Here is a 19,872-nt window from a genome sequence, read left to right as displayed (position 1 = left end):
CGCCGATAGCAGCGCGCTCATGTTCAGAGATACTAGACTGCGCAGAAGCGCAGCCCAGTATCGAAAAAACGGAAATCCCGGTATCGTATCGATACCGGGACAAAAGTATCGATTGGGTATCGAAATTTCGATACCCGCAACAACCCTAGTCCGCTCTATACACTGCAGATGCTCTGGAGTTCTCATATTCATGAGTTCCCGATCCACCACACTCGCCGCTCATTACCATAGAGCTGTCAATCAGCAGCAAGGGGTGCCGAGAACCAGGAGCTCATGACTATGAGGACTCCTGATCGTGGACACCAGCGCTCATTTCAAGCTGGAGCTACTCAATATGGATTTTAACAAAACAAGTGCGTCATAAAGGTGACCCAGCATTTTGCTCAGGTTACTGTACCTGCCAGCAGACAGGACAGCATACAACAGATGACAGGTTCTCTTTAAAAACATTTAATCACATACAAAACACTGAGGGCATTATGTTTGTGCTTCCAGTCATGGGGAGTGCACCCGTGTGCTGGAATGTGCCAACACCCATTTTTTTTCTTTGCAGCCTGCACTGGAGGTGTGGCTGACTCCATTGGTCGTGCGTGTCTAACCTGTCTGCCCCATAGGCCGATTTTAATTAGTGCAAGTATAAAGCTGTAGCCTGCTCTCCCTGCATTTATTGGAGGCCATTTGGAACCAGGAGAGGTAGCATTTAGTTCCTGTCCTAAAGAGATTACCTTGCCAGTGGCGGACAGTCACAAATAATTTTGTACAAAACGTATTCGCCAAGAATCTCACATTTCCAATGTAGCATTAGTACATTTTGTATATCGAGTATGGCACTATTGTATTTACAGAGTGCTGTCGCATTGTGTTTATTTTTGTGCTTCCAGCCATGGGGCGTGCACCTGCACACTGGCATGTGATGACTAACCCCCTTTTTTTTTTTTTTTAACCGAGGGCATCGTGTCTCAAAACATGGAGGAAAGGCACTCCTGTTAACCACTCCAGCTATTGAGCACCCCATGACTAAAATGGTCTGAAAATAAAATATTCAGATTGGGCCGCAGTTCTGACAAGGCCCTCGCGCACACATACCTGGATTGGTAGCTGCTTGGTCAAATAGCAGCCGATAAAATTAGTAAAGTCTCCTCCTAACCAACATAACAAAAATCCAAGAGAAAGCGCTTGATCAACTCTTCCGTTCTTGTGGGCAACATACAGCTGGCTGAGGGGAAAGAAACACAAGGCATTACACATTAATCCCAAACACGTCCATCTGCCTTAGGGCGCATACACTCGACCGTAAGTGTTTTGCGGTCCGCAAAACACGGATACCGGCAGTGTGCGTTCCGCATTCTGCAGACCGCACATGGCCGGTGCAATAAAGAGAATGCCTATTCTAGTCCGCAACCGCGGACAAGAATAGGACATGCTCTATATTTTTTGCGGGACCACGGAACAGATGCGGACAATCCACGGTGTGCTGGATGAAATGAATGGGTCCGCAAAATTGCGGAACGGATGCGGATTCATTTATACGGCCGTGTGAATGCACCCTTAGTGTTTTAGTGAATACTTGTATGCCCTCCAAAAATAACAATCGTGAAGCATCTACACTGTGCAGTTCCACTACTACTCCTCCTAGAAATTTATAAATAGACAACTGGGTGACACCAATGGGGTGGGGGAAGTGTCCCTACACATTCAGACACTGTCCAAGTGGTGCTGCCAGTGTCAAACTGTGAGAGGACACATCCCTCTGACAACAGGAATGGTAGTGTCAATTTAGTCATAAATTCCTACTGGTAATAACAGAGGACACGCAGAGTTGCTTCAGAATTCTAATATTATGGGGAATTCAAATAGTTAATAAAGCAGACGTATAAGGAGAGATTTGAGAACACAATGTAGATGGTAACATGTCACCGTCATTGTTGAAAGGAAGGCCTTCTTTTCTTCTCTGAGGGCTCCTATATGAAGATGTAACATATGCTGGCCATACACAGGAGACCTCTTTTTTTCGTGCCCCATACACATACTCTCCAGGATCGGCTAAGCATGCACCAGTTTTTGTTTGGCTGAAACCTGGCACTCATGCGAAACCTATTATAGTAAATGGGCTCCACTGGTGAATGGCAGAATCGGGCTAGGCCAGTTCCGGTGAACTCCAGCAGGCTGTTCCTCTGCCGGATACATTTACCACTAGCTTTAGTTATGAGGAGCAGCACCAGAGTGAAGCAGCCTCTTCAACCGGCTGATCAGCGGGGGTGCCGGACCACCTGTGGTGTAAACTGTGCCAAAATGTGGAGCAATTTAATGCACCTAGGTTTAGAGAAATTATCTGCATCTTGCCCAACAAAGGACACAGCGTCACACAAAGAAGTGCGGCCTGACATGCGAAATTCTGTTACAATTCTAATGGACTGATAATAATCAGGGGTTTGTATGAACGCTTGTTTCTGATAATTAGTAATAATAGTCCAGCCAGCGCCTGGTCCCTAATGAACAATGCAGCGGGAAGGAGCCAACCTCACAATCAAGTGAAAGAAGAATCCCGACAATCGTAACTTGCTTCAAAGTCTTGTACTTTAATTGTATTCAATATGGTACATCATGTATCAGGGTGGATAAAAAAAAATCAATGATAAAAAAATATATATATATCTTTTGGATTTAAAATCAGATTTTTTTTTATATAAAATGCTTTTTGAGGAAAATATATTACCATCCAAATATTATTCCATCATGAAATGAAGATTAGTTTTTTAATTATGTAGAATAAGGCCTCATGCACACGGGTTCCGGGAGCTGCTCCTACTGGTAAGTGACAGATCATTAAGCAATGCACCGCACAGACCTGTCACTTACCAGTAGGAGGAGCTCCCGGCCGGACACAGACAGCGCAGCAGCCAGCAGGTAAGTATGATGCTTCTAATATTGTAATATTGCTAAGTAACCATGGCAACCAGGCCTGCAGTAGCGTCCTGGTTGCCATGGTTACCGATCGGAGCCCCAGAGCGATTAAACTGGGACTCCGATCGGAATCTCCGCTGCCACCAATGATGGGGGGGGGGGGGGGGGGGGGGGGGAGAATGGCCGCACACTGGCCACCAATGATATTAATACAATAGAGGGGGGACCGCACACTGGCCACCAATGATATTACAATAGGGGGGGGGCGGGGCTGCACACTGGCCACCAATGATATTCAAACTGGGGTGGGAGGGGGGTCTGCCCCCTGCTGCCTGGCAGCCCCTGATCTCTTATAGGGGGCTATGATATGCACAATTAACCCCTCAGGTGCAGCACCTGAGGGGTTAATTGTGCGGATGACAGCCCCCTGTAAGAGATCGGGTGCTGCCAGGCAGCAGTCATGTACACAGTTCATAGTATAGTCTAACTAGAAGCGTCCCCATCACTATGGGAACGCCTCTGTGTTAGAATATACTGTCGGAAATGAGTTTTCACGAAGTGAAAACTCATCTCTGAAAAAGCTTTTATGCAGACGGATCTTCGGATCCGTCTGTATGAAAGTAACCTACGGCCACGGATCACGGACGCGGATGCCAATCTTGTGTGCATCCGTGTTCTTTCACGGACCCATTGACTTGAATGGGTCCGTGAACCGTTGTCCGTCAAAAAAATAGGACAGGTCATATTTTTTTGACGGACAGGAAACACGGATCACGGATGCAAAACGGTGCATTTTCCGATTTTTCCACGGACCCATTGAAAGTCAATGCAGAATCAACCTAATCAAACTAATATGAAAAGTTGTTATTCTAAACATCTTCATCTACTTGCATATTATAAGTTATACCAGCAAGAATTAGTCTTTATGTAGAAAACTATGATTTAAATCAAGCCTTACTGACTAGTGATTTAAATCGTGATTTACCGGTAAATCAAATCCACCCTGTCATGTATACAAGGACGCGTTTCGGCTAATATGCCTTCATCAACAAGGGTTAATTTGATTTTTCACACAAGTTTGTATTTTTACACCACTCACTCCAGTTTTGAAAAGGGTATTGGGAAAGAGGATGTGGTTAGCTTGTTGAGCTGATTTAAGCCACATTTGAGAATTTTTAAAAGGTAAGGATGAGGCATTAAATCACACGTCAGTGTTCGGTCAGTGATTTCCATCAGTGATTGTGAGCCAAAACCAGGAGTGGAGGCTACGCAGACATAAGGTTCCCTTTGAATCCAGAGGAAAAAAAAGCAGTCTGGTTTGAGAGCTGCATTTATACAAGCCGGCAAATAACGCAAGATTGTTCAAGTGTGTGTTTGTATTAAGTGTGTGACTTTAGATTATGTGAGATTCAAGGACTTTAGGAGGGGACTACAGTAAGTTACATTCTTATCACTGCACTGTATTGTACTTTTCTCTTTTCTTGTGTAATCCCCATTTAGTAAGTGTTCCATTATTGACAACGCAGTCCAGTGCACATCTTGTCTAATGTATGCAGTCCTGGAACAGCCGTTTGAGGGTGCATATATTTGTTCAAAATGTGAGCAAATTGCCCATTTGGAATCCCACATCGAGTATCTAACCGGGCGAGTTTCAACACCGAGAGGCGTTGACAATTTGGAAAAAAGAGTTTGCTGCTCACTGAGCAAGCACTATGGGGTAGATGTGGGGGAGGGTGGTACCAAGGAGGCTGGGTAACGGTTAGAAAACGGTATAGAGGGAAGAGTGCCCTGATCTGATACACCCCAACAAGTTTGCACGGTTGGCAGATGAGGGGGATGTCAGTTCAGGGAGAGCACTGCTGCATCCAGACCCTTCCTCTGCCAGTCAGGGGAATGTCAGCTCCAGTAAGTAAGGGATCAGGAGAGCAGGACAGGCAAGACAGGTGCTGGTAGTGGGAGATTCAATTATTAGGGGTACAGAAAGGGCAATCGGTCAACAAGACCGGGATCGTCGAACGGTGTGTTATCTTCCTGGCGCTCGAGTTCGACAAATCGCGGATCGGTTTGACAGATTACTGGGAGGGGCTGGAGAAGATCCAGCAGTCATGGTCCATATCGGAACCAATGACAAAGTTAGAGGTAGGTGGAGCATCCTTAACCGCCTCCGGACCGCCTAACGCAGGATCGCGTTCCGGAGGCAGCAGCTCAGCGCACAATCACGCATATATGCGTCATCTCGCAAGACGCAAGATTTCCTGTGAACGCGCAGGTAAGCGAGTGGATCTCCAGCCTGCCAGCGGCGATCGTTTGCTGGCAGGCTGGAGATGCGATTTTTTTTAACCCCTAACAGGTATATTAGACGCTGTTTTGATAACAGCGTCTAATATACCTGCTACCTGGTCCTCTGGTGGTCCCTTTTGTTTGGATCGACCACCAGAGGACACAGGCAGCTCAGTAATAAGTAGCACCAAACACCACTACACTACACCCCCCCCCCCCGACACTTATTAAACCCTTATCACCCCATATAGACTCCCTGATCACCCCCCTGTCATTGATCACCCCCTTGTAAGGCTCCATTCAGACATCCGTATGTTTTTAACGGATCCACGGATCGGATCCGCAAAACACATACGGACGTCTGAATGGAGCCTTACAAGGGGTGATCAATGGGGGTGGGTGATCACCCCATATAGACTCCCTGATCACCCCCTGTCAGGCTCCATTCAGACATTTTTTTGGCCCAAGTTAGCGGAAATTAATTAATACATTTTTTTTCTTACAAAGTCTCATATTCCACTAACTTGTGTCAAAAAATAAAATCTCACATGAACTCACCATACCCCTCACGGAATCCAAATGCGTAAAATTTTTTTAGACATTTATATTCCAGACTTCTTCTCACGCTTTAGGGCCCCTAAAATGCCAGGGCAGTATAAATACCCCACATGTGACCCCATTTCGGAAAGAAGACACCCTAAAGGTATTCCGTGAGGGGCATATTGAGTCCATGAAAGATTGAAATTTTTGTCCCAAGTTAGCGGAAAGGGAGACTGTGAGAAAAAACAAAAACAAAAAAAATCAATTTCCGCTAACTTGTGCCCAAAAAAAAAAAAAAAATAATTCTATGAACTCGCCATGCCCCTCATTGAATACCTTGGGGTGTATTCTTTCCAAAATGGGGTCACATGTGGGGTATTTATACTGCCCTGGCATTTTAGGGGCCCTGAAGCGTGAGAAGAAGTCTGGAATATAAATGTCTAAAAAAATTATAAAAAGGTATGTGGGCCCCTTTGCGCATCTAGGCTGCAAAAAAGTGTCACACATCTGGTATCGCCGTACTCAGAAGAAGTTGGGCAATGTGTTTTGGGGTGTCATTTTACATATACCCATGCTGGGTGAGATAAATATCTTGGTCAAATGCCAACTTTGTATAAAAAAAAAAATGGGAAAAGTTGTCTTTTGCCGAGATATTTCTCTCACCCAGCCTGAGTATATGTAAAAAGACACCCCAAAACACATTGCCCAACTTCTCCTGAGTACGGCGATACCACATGTGTGACACTTTTTTGCAGCCTAGGTGGGCAAAGGGGCCCACATTCCAAAGAGCACCTTTAGGATTTCACAGGTCATTTTTTACACATTTTGATTTCAAACTACTTACCACACATTAGGGCCCCTAGAATGCCAGGGCAGTATAACTACCCCACAAGTGACCCCATTTTGGAAAGAAGACACCCCAAGGTATTCCGTGAGGGGCATGGCGAGTTCCTAGAATTTTTTATTTTTTGTCACAAGTTAGCGGAAAATGATGATTTATTATTTCTATTTTTTTTTCTTACAAGGTCTATGTTCCATGAACTCACTATGCCCATCACGAAATACCTTGGGGTGTCTTCTTTCCAAAATGGGGTCACTTGTGGGGTAGTTATACTGCCCTGGCATTTTAGGGGTCCAAATGCGTGCGAAGTAGTTTGAAATCAAAATCTGTAAAAAATGGCCGGTGAAATCCAAAAGGTGCTCTTTGGAATGTGGGCCCCTTTGCCCACCTAGGCTGCAAAAAAGTGTCACACATGTGGTATTGCCGTACTCAGGAGAAGTTAGGCAATGCGTTTTGGGGTGTCTTTTTACATATACTCATGCTGGGTGAGAGAAATATCTTGGCAAAAGACAACTTTTCCCATTTTTTTTCTACAAAGTTGGCATTTGACCAAGATATTTATCTCACCCAGCATGGGTATATTTAAAATGACACCCCAAAAAACATTGCCCAACTTCTCCTGAGTACGGCAATACCACATGTGTGACACTTTTTTGCAGCCTAGGTGGGCAAAGGGGCCCACATTCCAAAGAGCACCTTTCGGATTTCACCGGCCATTTTTTACACATTTTGATTTCAAACTACTTCACAAGCATTTGGGCCCCTAAAATGCCAGGGCAGTATAACTACCCCACAAGTGACCCCATTTTGGAAAGAAGACACCCCTAGGTATTTCGTGATGGGCATAGTGAGTTCATGTAAGTTTTTTTTTTTTGTCACAAGTTAGTGGAATATGAGACTTTGTAAGAAAAAAAGAAAAAAAATCATTTTCCGCTAACTTGTGACAAAAAATAAAAAGTTCTATGAACTCACTATGCCCATCAGAGAATACCTTAGGGTGTCTACTTTCCGAAATTGGGTCATTTGTGGTGCGTTTGTACTGTCTGGCCATTGTAGAACCTCAGGAATCATGACAGGTGCTCAGAAAGTCAGAGCTGCTTCAAAAAGCGGAAATTCACATTTTTGTACCATAGTTTGTAAACGCTATAACTTTTACCCAAACCATTTTTATTTTTTACCCAAACATTTATTTTTTATTATCAAAGACATGTAGAACAATAAATTTAGAGAAAAATTTATATATGGATGTCGTTTTTTTTGCAAAATTTTACAACTGAAAGTGATTTTTTTTTGCAAAAAAAAAATCGCTACATTTTGATTAATAACAAAAAAAGTAAAAAATGTCTGCAGCAATGAAATACCACCAAATGAAAGCTCTATTATTGAGAAGAAAAGGAGGTAAAATTCATTTGGGTGGTAAGTTGTATGACCGAGCAATAAACCGTGAAAGTAGTGTAGTGCAGAAGTGTAAAAAGTGGCCTGGTCATTAAGGGGGTTTAAGCTATGGGGGCTGAGGTGGTTAAAGGGAACCTGTCACCGGGATTTGGGGTATAGAGCTGAGGACAGGGGTTGCTAGATGGCCGCTAGCACATCCGCAATACCCAGTCCACATAGCTCTGTGTGCTTTTATTGTGTAAAAAAAACCGCTTTGAAACATATGCAAATTAAAGGGAACCTGTCACCTGGATTTTTTGTATAGAGCTGAGGACATGGGTTGCTAGATGGCCGCTAGCACATCCGCAATACCCTGTTCCCATAGCTCTGTGTGCTTTTATTGTGTAAAAAAAACGATTTGATACATATGCAAATTAACCTGAGATGAGTCCCGTCCCTGACTCATCTCACATACAGGACTCATCTCAGGTTAATTTGCATATGTATCAAATCGTTTTTTTTTACACAATAAAAGCACACAGAGCTATGGGAACTGGGTATTGCTGATGTGCTAGCGGCCATCTAGCAACCCATGTCCCCAGCTCTATACACAAAATCCAGGTGACAGGTTCGCTTTAACCAGAGATGAGTCCTGTCTCTGACGCCTCTCAGGTTCATTTGCATATGTATCAAATCGTTTTTTTACACAACAAAAGCACACAGAGCTATGAGGACTGGGTATTGCGGATGTGCTAGCGGCCATCTAGCAACCCATGTCCTCAGCTCTATACACAAAATCCCGGTGACAGGTTCCCTTAAAAGGTTAGCACAACCTTTTAAGGTGAGCCTCCCATTTGGAGTGGATTTTTTACCTTACCTGACCGATATCACCCTATGGTGCACCTCTCTCTTACCAACAGACATCGCCTGTATTACTGACTTCTACAGTAAGGGCACCTCCACAGGGGATGGGTCACATCTGCTGGAATTCTGCACTAAACTGTGCGGGCTTTGTTGCAGAATTCATAGCCTAAACGCTGGGGGTCTGCAGCAGACTTCACCCTATTTTTATAAAGCTCATCCACCTTGCTGCTACTGTATAGACTGCACATGTTCTGCATGCAGTTCTGTTGCAGAAAATCCACAGCATGTCCACCATATGTTGGCCATACCATTTCCTGCTTCTGTTGAGAAACCATGCCCTAGCTTCTAGGAGGATCTGGTGCATTATGGTGGCACAAAGGGCTTGCATAACACAAAACCATAGGGACACCGCCTGACTACATAGTCCATGCATGGGACTTGTCCTTGTGTATGTCCCCAAGGCTGGACACACACAACTTGTATGGATGTCAATTTCCTTCTGATTTGCAGAGATCTTCAGTCATGAGATGCTTCCGGCTTTGTTCACATCCGAGTCAGATGTACACTACAATTACACCTTTTAAACTGCACATATGTGAATATTCTGTGTCAAATTTCTTTAAAACAATAAAATAAATAGGGGATGGTTTTCTGGATATAGGGGGAAATTCATCATGCCCTTTGCATCTTTTTGGCATAGAAAAAGACTTTTCTAGTCGCATCTACGGCTCCAGGTTGCGGTAGATTTCATTCTGGTGCAGAGAGCTGGAGGAGGCAGGTCATTTATGATAAAGCCTGCGTCTCATCATAACTTACAGGCCTCCTGCGGCAGCAGTGGTCTTATCAAGGCTGGTGTAACACGCGGTGGCCTTGATAAATCAGGGCCATCATTTTATAATTCCACTTGTCCTGTCACCATAAAAAGCAGTGCAATCTGAAAGCACCATATTATAGAGCAGGAAGAGCTGAGCAGACGGATATATAGTTTTATGGGAAAGTATTCAGTAAAACCTGTATTTTATACACTTCTATCAGCTGTGTGTACAGGAGGGAGGTGTTATCAGATAGCATTGTGTATAAGTGTACATAGACAGAGCTGTCACTGATACCCCTCCCTGTACCAACAGCTGTTAGAAGAAGCAGAGATATAAATGGATAAATTACAAGTTTTACTGAATTTTTCCTATAAAACTATATCTCCATCTGCTCAGCTCCTCCTGATGTATAACAAGGTGCTGTCAGATCGCACTGCATTTTATGTTGACAGTTTTTCTTAAAGGGATTGTCCAGCCATCAATATTGATGACCTACAGTCAGGATAGGTCATCAATATCTGATCGGCGGGGGTCCGACTCCCGGCACCCCCACTTATCAGCTGTTTGAAGAGGAGGCGATGCTTCATGCAACCGCTGCTTCCTCTACATTAGGGCCCATTCACACGACCGTATGTACGGATCCGCACCCGTTCTGTAATTTTGCGGATCCATTCATTTCTACGGGCCCTCAAAAGATGCGGACAGTACACCGTGTGCTCTCCGGATCCGTTTTTTTTTTTCCGTATCGCGGCTCCGCAAAAATAAACTTCAATGTCCTATACTTGTCCGCAGAAAACGTTCCGTGGACCCATACAAGTCTATGGATCCGCAAAAAAGACTTACATTACTCTTACCGGTAATCGTTTTTTCCCTTTAGCCTCCACAACGGCAGTAAACATGGAGATTATCCCGCCTTCTCAGGGACAGGAAACAGCTTTGTGGATCAGCCCATATAAGGCCCCCTCCCTCTTACCTCTCCAGTTAGTAACCTAGTACTCAGAGATAAATGCAAGGAAGGTTTAATAAAGATCAAAAGTAACAAATATCAGAGCCAGTCTGCTCTAACTTAGAAGAACATATATTTCATCAATAGAATATACACATAAGTATTTATACGTATTAAATAATGTATATCTATATATAGTAGATTATTTTTTTTATTTTTATTTTTATTTTATTTTTTTTGGGGGAGGAATTCCTCCTGCCGTTGTGGAGGCTAAAGGGAAAAAACGATTACCGGTAAGAGTAATGCAAGTCTTTTCCCTACGCCTCCACAACGGCAGTAAACATGGAGGAAGTAACATAGGATAACAGCCTAGGGTGGGACAACTGCAGATAGGACCCTCCGCCCAAAGGCTAAATCCCTATTTGCAGAAACATCTAATCTGTAATGTCTAAAAAATGTACATGGATTGGACCATGTGGCTGCACGGCAAATGTCCTCTAAGGAAGCTGAAGCACCCTCGGCCCAGGATGTGGCTAGGGCCCTGGTAGAGTGAGCTTTGAGAAACGGTGGAGGAGGAACACCTTCTGTCTGGTAGGCTAGATAGATACAGGACTTGATCCATCTTGATATTGAAGTCTTGCTGGCCGCTTTTCCCTTCAACATGCCCAGGTATTGAATTAGAAGTTGATTAGTCTTCCTAATCTCCTTAGCGGCTTTCAGGTATTGGAGGACACATCTCCTGACGTCCAGGTTATGAAGAAGTCTCTCTTTTTCGTTCTTCGCCTGAGAACAAAAGGAGGGAAGGATAATTTCCTGTTGGCAGTGAAATTTTGAGACTACCTTCGGAAGGAATTCTGGAGCATGTTTTAGCGTGATCCTGTCGTCTGAAATGGAAAGGTATGGAGGCAGGATAGAAAAGGCTTGTATTTCGCCTACTCTTCTGGCCGTAGTGATGGCTAGCAGGAATGATGTCTTAAGAGTAAGAATTCTTAAGGGTATATCTGTAATTGGCTCAAATGGAGGGTACATAAGCTTGGACAGTACCAAGTTTAAGTCCCAAGGAGGCACTAGGGATCTTAACCTAGGGCGAATCCTGACGGCCGCCTTAAAAAACCTTTTTATTATTTCCATGTTAGCCAGTTTACAGTCCATAAATACACTCAAGGCTGCTATCTGAACTTTTAGTGTACTTACTGCGAGGCCTTTATCCAACCCTGCTTGGAGAAAGTCCAGTATGAGGGACATCTGAGGTTCTCCTGACGGGTCATATTTATCCTTCACGAAGAGCAGAAAGGATTTCCAGGCCCTTAGATATATTTTCGAGGTGACCGGTTTCCTACTAAGAAGTAAGGTGGAGATCACTTTCCCAGAGAAACCTTTTTTCCTCAGGATGTTTCTTTCAGCCTCCAGGCCGTCAGACGGAGTTGGGTGACTTGAGGATGAGAAACCGGACCCTGAAGTAGAAGGTCTGGGCGAGGAGGGAGGATCCAGAATTCTTCTCCTGCTAGAATCTTCAGGATCGGAAACCATGATCTGCGCGGCCAAAATGGAGTGATCAGAATGATTCGTACTCTTTCTTCCAAAATCTTTGCTATGACCCGCTGTATGAGGGAGAATGGTGGGACTGCATATAACAGGACTGGTGGCCAGGGTACCGAGAGCGCATCCACCTTTAAGGGTTGATCTTCTACTGCCAGAGAGTAGAAATTCGGAACCTGTTTGTTTTTTCTTCTGGCGAACAGGTCGATCTTCGGCATTCCCCACCTGGAACAGATCTGCTTGAATACCTGAGGGTTTAGCATCCACTCTCCTGCGTTTAGCTGGTCCCGGCTGAGGAAATCCGCCACCTGATTCTCTTTTCCTCTCACATGGGCTGCTGAAAGGGACTGAATATTCTTTTCTGCCCAACTGAAGATTTTTCTCACCACCAGGGCTAGCGATAGGCTTCTTGTGCCGTCCTGTTTGTTCAGGTACTCCACTGTTGTAGAGTTGCCCGACAAGATCTTTACATTCCTCTGCAGGAGGGAGGGTGTAAATGTTTTAAGGGCTTCCCAAACCGCGGACAATTCTCTCTTGTTGGAGGAGGCTTTTTTCAGAACAAGACTCCACTGGCCTTGAGCTAGTTTCCCTTCCATGTGGGCTCCCCATCCTTGTTGGCTTATCTCCCCCGGACGAGGGTTCTCCATATATCTGTCTGGTGGGCAGGTTTTTAACTCTAGACTGTACCCGTCTTTTATGACTGACAGAACCCATGGAGAGGCCTGGATATTTACCCAGGCAGGATAGAATTGGGACAGTCTTCCTCCCACTACGCTTTTGGCGTCATTGAGTAGAGGTGTGGGCCGATTTGTCAGGGTTAAACAGGAACCCTCTGCCTTTACCCCTATTGGACTGCCAGGCTGGTCTAGTGTCCCTTCTTTTTTGGTCCGGCCTACCCCGGTTCTGGGACCGAAAGGACCGCCTTTGTTGAAAAAATTTTGATTCTGTAGGAAAGCCCTTTTTTCTATCTGAAGCTTTCTCTAGAATGTCGTCCAAGGCCGTACCGAACACCCTATCTCCCTCACATGGCAGAGTGCACAGCTTGTTCTTGGAGGCTGTGTCACCGGACCAGGTGCGTAACCATACTGCTCTTCTAGCAGAGTTAGAGAGGGCAGCAGATCTGGCTGAAAGCTTCACTATGTCTGCTGACGCGTCTGCCATAAAATTAGCAGCCTGTTTTAGCATAGGTATAGAAGCTAGGATTTCATCTCGTGGAGTGCCTGACTCTAGATGTTCCTCCAACTGTCCCAACCAAAGGCCCAGGGTTCTCGCCGTATAAGTTGCAGAGATCCCTGGTCTTAGAGTGGCCGTAGAGGATTCCCACATCTTTTTAAGGAGGTTTTCACATCTTTTGTCCATCGGATCTTTAAGAAGGCCGAGGTCTTCAAATGGAAGGGCAGTTTTTTTGGAGATTCTTGCTACTGGGGCATCTACTTTAGGGGTCTTATCCCAGGCTACAGAATCTTCTTCCGCGAAAGGGTATTTTCTCTTTAACCACTTAGAGGCGGATTGTTTTTTCTCAGGGTCTCTCCATTCTGAGTGTATTAAAGCTCGGATGTTAGGGTGGACGGGAAAGACTCGTTTTTTCTTGTCCCCTAATCCAGCAAACAATTGGTCCTGAACTGAAAGGGGTTCTCTGGGCTCTTCCAGGCTTATTGTAGCCCTAATGGTTTTCAGTAGGGAATTCGTCTCCTCAACTGAACAGAGAGGTTTACCGCCTGCTTGATCTGAAATATCAGAGTCAGACCCAGAGGAAATTTCACCTTCATCCAGGTCAGAGTCCTGCACATTAGGGACTATGGCTCCTGAGGTAGATGGTCTGGGAGACAATGTAGATAACTTAGCTTCTACAGCTGCACCCACTTCTTCTCTGACTATGGTTTTCAAACTCTCAATTAAAGATGGGGTCTCTTCTGACACAACCTTGTCACAACACTTTTGGCACAATGATTTCTTGTATGTACCAGACAGCGATTTCTTGCACATTACGCATTTTTTCTTCAAAGGTAGATCCTCTTTTGAGGATTCTTTACCCTGAGAGACACAAAATTGGAGAGGAAAGTTTTATCCTTAGTCTCTAAAGAGAAGGGTAAAGAACCACCACCAAGGAGACCCCCATACAGGATAAGGCACCCTGTTATTTAGTAATGGGAGGAGGCTTACCGGGCTAGAGGGCCTGGAGGAATCTGTGGGCCGCCTGGGCGAATCGTCAGCTTGCTGGGACATTCTCAGGAGAAGAGCGCAGGAGCTGCATGGAACGCCGGCAGCCGCGCTCTTTTACTTCCTGGTTCCCACCGATGACGACATTATGCTCCGCCCCCCCTCGCGTCACACGCCGGCCTCCGACGTCATATAGAATTCAACTGCCGGCGCGCGCGCATAGGGAAAATGTGTGGGGAGCGCTCCCAGGCCCAGGAACGCTCCCCCGGCTCGCAGAAACAGGGCCGGTCCGCACTGGACGCGGGTCCAAAGCCCGGGGTGGCCAGCAACGCTGGGCTTAAACCACAGGGAAGGAGGAACTTCTTGCAGAGTTCCGCGACCCTATCCCCTGCCTCAGCCCTCCGGCCAGAGCCGGGATAACAAACCGAAAAGGCTGGGCGCGTGACTGATCCATCCGGCAAGTCCTGACCTTCTGAGGGACAGGAAAACAACTGGAGAGGTAAGAGGGAGGGGGCCTTATATGGGCTGATCCACAAAGCTGTTTCCTGTCCCTCAGAAGGCGGGATAATCTCCATGTTTACTGCCGTTGTGGAGGCGTAGGGAAAAAGGAACATATTTAACAACTCTGTTACGTTTTTTTTTTTGCGGATCCGCAAAGCAGTACGGTCGTGTGAATGGGACCTAACACTGCTTTCCGTCTCAGAAGTGAAGTGTAAGACAAGTACTTGCTCCCGTCAAGTGAATGAAGCGAGTACTGGTAATTACACTACGCCACCGCTCCACAGGAGACGAGCGCAGCCTCCTCCTCGTCAAACAGCTCCCGCACCCTTGCCGATCGGATATTGATGACCTATCCTGACGATAGGTAAATCGATATTAACAGCTGGACATCCCCTTAACTTCCTCTTTGGGCTTTCAGCGCAGCAAACCGCCTCACTTGACTTTCTCAGTCAGAACATTCACTCCCATCAGATACGGAAGGAGGATAAGAGGCTCAACAAAAGCATCACACGTTACACCTGGGGGCAAAGACCAGGTGCAGCTCCCAACACAGAACAGGAGCAGATCTTTCCTTAGGGCTCATGCACACAAACGTATTTTCTTTCCGCTTCCGTTCCATTTTTTTGGGCGGACCGTATGCGGGTCCGCACAAACAACGTAAGGTACTCCGTGTGCATTCCGTTTCTGTATTTCTGTTCCGCAAGAAAAGTAGTGCATGTCCTATTATTGTCCGCAAATCAAGGTCCGAGGCCCCATTCAAATCAATGGATCCGCAAAAAATACTGAACGCACCCGTATGTCATCTGTATTTTGCGGATCCATACTGTAGAAATGCTGTGCCCAGCCCATATCACTCATGCGTTTGGTGATTAATAAGTTACTGTTTCCAATCAGCAAAAAACGGATCGCATACAGATATGTTTTGTGAAATAACGGAACGGAATATGACAAATTGGAGGAAAAAAAAAAAATAAATCAGATACGAAACAACGGATCTGTGAAAAACGGATCACAAAACAACAACGGTGGTGTGCATGAACCCTTATGCCTGATCTCTGGGGAGGCTCCAATCCTGGTCCTGACTGATGGAAATCACTGACTGTGTGAATAAAGACCCTATTACACCGCCAGATTATTGTAATACCGCCACCAATTACCTGTTGCAAACACTCGTTCATTGGGTAATCGAGATCTTTTAACATGTTAAAAAAATTCTGGTTTGCCGGCGGCAGATCGCACTGAGTAATAGGCACGTTACTGCCAAACACTGAGACAGTATAGGGAGGAATGATCGCTAATGTATCGCTCGTCCCTATACTGCCTCATTGTCTGCCGGCAGTGACGCGTGTAACAGCAGCGGTCTCCTCCTCCAGCGAGCAGGTGACTGACTGGAGGGAACGCTTCCGACATTCTGCCCCTGAGGCTTTACACTGATAAGGGGCGCATTCAGATGAGCAGATAATCGTTACAGTTTGAATGGTAACGATCATGTTGAATGATAATGGTGTAGTAGAGATTGTACTGAAAACGCTTATTTATCTCGTCTTAATTGTTGATGCAAATTAATAAATTGACGTTATTGAATTATGGTAACGTAAAGGAACGTCGTGTGATCTGTCGGCGATGTAAAAACGGGTGTCTATTATGCTGTCTAAATAGTGTGAAGAGGTTTTCTGACTCTTTGTGCTGTTTGAGAACATTTAGGGGAGATTTATCCTCACTGCTGTTCACGGAAATCTGGCTTAATTGCCCCTAGCAACCAATCAGATTGCACCTTTCATTTTTCAGGGCTCCTATGGAAAATGAAAGGTGGAATCTGATAGGCTGCTCCTCCATGCATTTCTGTTATTCCTGTTAAAACAATAGACATCTTGGCAAAACCTGACCTCCTGCGTCACTGGCATCCATCATACAGATTCATCACTGCATCATGGTTTATTCAAGTGTGAACAGAGCCAAGGCTCATGTCTAAAATATCAGGCGTGGCACCATACAAGTATGAGTACAGGCATCCTTCCATGGAAGGAGAGAACCTGCAGCCTGATAGCATGAGGGCACTGCCACCCTGCAGCCTGATAACATGCCGGGCACTGCCACCCTGCAGCCTGATAACATGCCGGGCACCCTCACCCTGCGGCCTGATAACATGCCGGGCACTGCCACCCTGCAGCCTGAACATGCCGGGCACCCTCACCCTGCGGCCTGATAACATGCCGGGCACTGCCACCCTGCAGCCTGAACATGCCGGGCACCCTCACCCTGCGCCCTCATGACATCCCCGGCACTGTCGCCCTGCGGCCTGATATGCCAGGCCCTGGAGCAGCTCCTGACACAGTATGGCACGCCCGGCAACACACACACACAACCCCTGTACTTACGGCAATGCCGCAAACAAGAAGCAGCCGATGGAGACGAGCCCTATGACCACGCTCCAGTACTCCCAGGCGTCCCGCACACACTGCTCCAGCAGCTGCCAGATCCACGGGGTCCCGTCAGGACACAGCAGCTGCCTCGCTTCTGTCCGTGACATGTTCATCCCGAGCAGGGGAGGAAACCTGGGCCCTCTGTCTGCCATCCCGTCCCCTCCTCAGACAGCAGGGCCCGTAGATTTCCGGCTCAGGGCCCGCGGTCCCCGGCTTCTGCGCCCACTGAGGTGTTTCTCCGCTACGCTGGCCGTACAGACAATGCCCCTTCCTGATTGGTGGAGGAGAGCCCCGCCCTCCCGCTCGTGCTCCCTCCCTTAGCAGTAACGTGTCGTTCTTGACGTCATGAGGTAGCTGGGCCGTCCTGCTGGAGACAGCTGGTGCCTCAGAGACTGAGGGGTCTCCGTGGTCTCCACTGTCCTGGAAATTAACCCTTTCAACTGGTTTATCGCCCTGCTTCAACTGTAAGCTGGGGCCTGCGGCTGTACTGAGGAGAGGAGGCAGCTTTTGGTTTTGCCTCTGCTTTCTAATGAGTTTTTATTTTTGGGCCAGTGCTTTTGGACGGGGCATACTAAAAGGAATGACGGAATAGAATGCCCATAGACTTTGACAGGGGAAGAGAATGCCCATAGACTATAATGAAGGCAAATGGAATGCCCCTAGAGTATAATGGGAAGAAAGATGGGCCATGGAGACGAGAACCATATGACATCAAATAAATCTTTAGCAGGCATACTATCCGAACACAGTAGCATTGATCTAAATTGAGATTAGGTGGGATTATCATTATTTTCTATGGAATGACAAGTGTGAATGACACAATGGAATGCCCATAGACTATAATGGGAAGTAAAATATGATTTTATTTGTAGGTTAATCTGTGTTATTTAGCAATATTATGCCCAAAGACTATAATGGGAAGTAAAACGTGACTTGGTGTATGAACCATTCAACATATCAAGTAAATCTTTAGCAGACATACTCTTCAAATTCAGTGGGAATAATTTAAAATTGAGATTAAGTGGGATTATCATTGGTTTCTATGAAATGACAAGAGAAATGACACAATGGAATGCCTATAGACTATAATGGGAAGTAAACTATGAGCTCATTTGCAGGTAAATCTGTGTTATGTAGGAAATTCACTTAAAGTATGGTGGCTCACTCTGTACACAGCTGTGGAAGTGGGTGCTGCTAAGTCTACTATGACTCACCCAGTCATAAAAGGGATTGTAGTATATGTATGTAGAAAGACTGAGCACTCGCCAGCTGGACCAAGTGAAGACCAAGAACAAGTATATATAATGTAAGAGTAATTTATTGGTGGAATATTAATAAATAGCTCTGAAATTATAATGCAATAAAATATAAAATACAATACTAATATAATATGATGTAGTACCCAAATAACGAATTAAAATGTAATAATAGCACCTACATAGATACAATAATATAACATAAGCAATGCTAAAAAGAGATAAAAAAGGGCAAATATAGTAATATAGATGATATAAAAAACAGTATAAAATGTAGAAGTGGTTATATATTCGATAAGTATTCGGTATATATTCGATGAACCACTGCACAGTCCAGTGAAGAAATATGCCAGGTATAGTGTCCGATGATAAAAGCGGATAAATGTCCCTGTATTTAAAGAGATAGATTCGCTTGTATAGAAACAAATCAACGTACAGTCTAGGAATAGGAATGCACCTGTTATATGCCGTCTGTTGTGAGTATAACCGTGGCGTCCCACGAGGCTCACTGAATCAGATTAGGCAGTACCTGGGTCTAGTCGCTTGCTCAAGGTGGTCATGTAGCTCTCAGCATGAGAGATCTCTTGGTAGCTTTTCACCGATGTTGCAAGCCTGGACCTAGTTGGTAATTATCAAGGCGTCTTACTTCGTTCGCATTTGCGCGGTGTCACTGTTCCGGCAAAATTAGAATCCAATTGTCGGGATGTAAGGGTCTCATAAATGTTTCATAAATGTAAGGGTCTCATTTATGAAACATTTATGAGACCCTTACATCCCGACAATTGGATTCTAATTTTGCCGGAACAGTGACACCGCGCAAATGCGAACGAAGTAAGACGCCTTGATAATTACCAACTAGGTCCAGGCTTGCAACATCGGTGAAAAGCTACCAAGAGATCTCTCATGCTGAGAGCTACATGACCACCTTGAGCAAGCGACTAGACCCAGGTACTGCCTAATCTGATTCAGTGAGCCTCGTGGGACGCCACGGTTATACTCACAACAGACGGCATATAACAGGTGCATTCCTATTCCTAGACTGTACGTTGATTTGTTTCTATACAAGCGAATCTATCTCTTTAAATACAGGGACATTTATCCGCTTTTATCATCGGACACTATACCTGGCATATTTCTTCACTGGACTGTGCAGTGGTTCATCGAATATATACCGAATACTTATCGAATATATAACCACTTCTACATTTTATACTGTTTTTTATATCATCTATATTACTATATTTGCCCTTTTTTATCTCTTTTTAGCATTGCTTATGTTATATTATTGTATCTATGTAGGTGCTATTATTACATTTTAATTCGTTATTTGGGTACTACATCATATTATATTAGTATTGTATTTTATATTTTATTGCATTATAATTTCAGAGCTATTTATTAATATTCCACCAATAAATTACTCTTACAT

General features: G+C 45.1%; 1 protein-coding gene across 1 annotated transcript in view; it reads right to left on the bottom strand.

Annotated features, from left to right (window-relative positions):
• Window positions 1-17,434, bottom strand: part of LOC120997836 (lysosomal amino acid transporter 1 homolog) — a 31,107-nt gene extending 13,673 nt beyond the window's left edge. Inside the window, exons 1-2 of the mRNA XM_040428145.1 lie at window positions 17,143-17,434; window positions 1,087-1,216 (exon numbers count right to left, since the gene is read on the bottom strand). Of these exons, the coding sequence (XP_040284079.1) occupies window positions 1,087-1,216; window positions 17,143-17,339 (327 nt within the window). The 5' untranslated portion in view covers window positions 17,340-17,434. The remainder of the gene's footprint in view (window positions 1-1,086; window positions 1,217-17,142) is intronic.
• Between the last annotated feature and the right edge of the window lie 2,438 nt (window positions 17,435-19,872).

Source organism: Bufo bufo, chromosome 4, assembly GCF_905171765.1.
Source record: "Bufo bufo chromosome 4, aBufBuf1.1, whole genome shotgun sequence".
Taxonomy (NCBI): Eukaryota; Metazoa; Chordata; class Amphibia; order Anura; family Bufonidae; genus Bufo; species Bufo bufo.
The sequence above is the reverse complement of the archived record's forward strand: the minus strand, read 5'-3'. Positions and strand labels throughout refer to the sequence as shown.